Source organism: Ovis aries, chromosome 1 (assembly GCF_016772045.2).
Source record: "Ovis aries strain OAR_USU_Benz2616 breed Rambouillet chromosome 1, ARS-UI_Ramb_v3.0, whole genome shotgun sequence".
In the NCBI taxonomy this organism is placed as follows: domain Eukaryota; kingdom Metazoa; phylum Chordata; class Mammalia; order Artiodactyla; family Bovidae; genus Ovis; species Ovis aries.
The window spans coordinates 196,478,033-196,480,412 of NC_056054.1; the positions used below are offsets into that span (position 1 = coordinate 196,478,033).

The 2,380-nt window shown below is 36.2% G+C and overlaps 1 protein-coding gene across 1 annotated transcript; it reads left to right on the top strand.

Moving 5' to 3' along the window:
- The first annotated feature begins 707 nt into the window (after positions 1–707).
- LOC101107565 (probable protein BRICK1) lies at positions 708–1,053 on the top strand. The gene has a single exon (XM_042242710.2). It carries the CDS (start codon positions 734–736, stop codon positions 959–961), a length of 228 nt encoding a protein of 75 aa, XP_042098644.1. The 5' UTR covers positions 708–733; the 3' UTR covers positions 962–1,053.
- The last annotated feature ends 1,327 nt before the right edge of the window (positions 1,054–2,380 follow it).

The window sequence follows — 2,380 nt, forward strand, 5'->3', positions numbered from 1 at the left end:
TAGCAAAACAAATCTTCTTCATCTTTGATAATGGGTACCACACTTATTTTTCTGGTTTCAAACAGCGTTATACATATATAGGCATATATATATAATCATTGGGGCTGGTGCACTGAGATGACCCAGAGAGATGATATGGGGAGGATGGTGGGAGAGGGGTTCAGGGTTGGGAACTCATGTACAACTGTGATGGATTCATGTCAATGTATGGCAAAACCAATACAGTATTGTAAAATAAAAAAAGAAAATTTAAATAAAAAGAAAGAAAATGTATGACATTAATTATACCTCTTTATGAAAAGTCATTAAAAATTTTTTTCTATTTAAAAAAATCCATAATTTGTCCATGTGATTTAAGACAATATGACATAATAAAGTTAAAACAAAAAGAAAAATAATAGTCATGGAGACACAAACAAGTAATAGACCGATATGTAAGATTTAAAGAGGAAAACAGAAAAGATATAAAGCTTCACTTTATGGTCAATTTAAAAATAACCATTCTAGCATTAATAAAGTCAATAAAACAGTACTAAAATAAAAATAATTATACCAAAGGAAACAATAAAAATGATCAGATTTAGCTCCATAAATACCTAGAAAATAGTAAAAGGGAATTTAGTAGGTGCACTTTCTAATTAAAACTAAATAGTTTTTAGAGACTCCTTTTTAGTTTCTAGAATAGTTTAATTAGAAACTTTCTAATTGAGTCGCGCTTCCTCAGGCAGCGGCCATGGCGGGACAAGAGGATCCAGTGCAGCAGGAGATTCACCAGGACTGGGCGAACCGGGAGTACATTGAGGTCATCACCAGCAGCATCAAGAAAACCGCAAACTTTCTCAACTCATTCGATATGTCTTGTCGCTCAAGACTCGCAACAATAAACGAGAAACTGACAGCTCTTGAACGGAGAATAGAGTACATACAAACCAGGGTGACAAAAGGTGAAACCCTCACCTAGGACTGTGCCAGGCTGCTGCTGGGAAGCTTACTCTTACAGCAGGCAGCCTCTCGTGGGAAAGGCCCCAGCAGCCTTCAACTCCTTCCTCTCTCCTTAAAAACAACAGGGCTTATTGTTTTTCCTTTTTTCAAAAGTGTGGCCTTTGGGGTCTGCCATGCACACCCAGAAGTGTGATGCGGCGTGTGGGAAGGAGTCCGGGGACCTCTTGGAAGCATTGTTAGGCATTTTACCTCTTCAGTAATGTTCAGGACGTGTCAACATATTTGAGGCACTGAGAGCCAAAAGCCTGGGACTCTGTCAAGGGCCTCCCCACCTCTCTCTCTTTCTCGCTCTCTCAGTCTTTCCTTATAGCTCTCATTGCCTGTGCATTGATTCTATAAACAGTCCTTGTCTTCTTCCCACCTTTGGCTGGGGGTGGGAAGCCGTCCTGGCTGAGATGCCCTGGTGAGATGGCTGCCAGAGAATGTTGTTGCTAACCCACCAATTTCTTGTCCTTTTGGGGAGGTCAAGGCCAGGCCCCCACTTGGCTTGAAAAAGGACATTTTCAGAGTTTTCTGTCTGTCACTTGGGGTGTGTCTTTACCTCTCATATTTCCCTAATAAACTCAACTTTATCTGACTGCTGTGATTGTGGTGGGGAGAGGAGCTAGAGACGGGGTGAACCTCTTCCACAGAACTCTGATGTGTGGGTTTCTTAATCTAACAAAACTTTCAGATGTAGCTGTTTGATCAAAGCCTAGGTGGCTTGCAAGCTGGAGCCCCCATATTTGGACTTTGAACTCATTCATCCTGGGAATCCTTTGGTCATTTAGCAGACATTTACCAAGTACTTACTCTGTAGGGACTTAATACTCAATAAAATATACAGTGTTAAAAAAAAAAAAGAAACTTTCTAATTAAAACTTTCATCAAATAAGTAATTAAAAATTTTCTACTCTTTGAATATTCAAAATCATCCTTTTAGTAAATATTGTATCAAGGTGGTATTTAATATACTAAGTCAATATTTAAAAATAAACAGAGACAAAAATTAATTGAATTTGAACAAAGATAACTTTATAAATCTAAATGCTCTCATTATGTGAAAATAGAAAGGAAAAAAATTAGCTGAGTTGAATAAATCAAATGGTAGCAAAAAAAAGTAATCTAAGTAAATTAACAAGCTAAAAAATAGCAGCATTAAAAAATATAAAGGTTGTATTGTTTTAAAGTAACACCAGAAAATAACTGGAAAACTCAGTCAAGAAAAATACACAGAAATAAGCTTTTGCAAGAGAAATAAACTATAGCAATATATTGGATTTGAGCAAATATAATACACTTTAGAAACAGTTTACTTTTAATAATTTTTAAAAACAAACGGTTTTCAAAAATGTAAACTTTTAAAGAAAAAGAAAATGTGAATTTACTTTAAACTAAC

What these genes read in the sequence shown, in the direction of transcription:
- LOC101107565 (XM_042242710.2), top strand. Translation starts at nt 734, where the DNA reads ATGGCGGGACAAGAGGATCCAGTGCAGCAGGAGATTCACCAGGACTGG.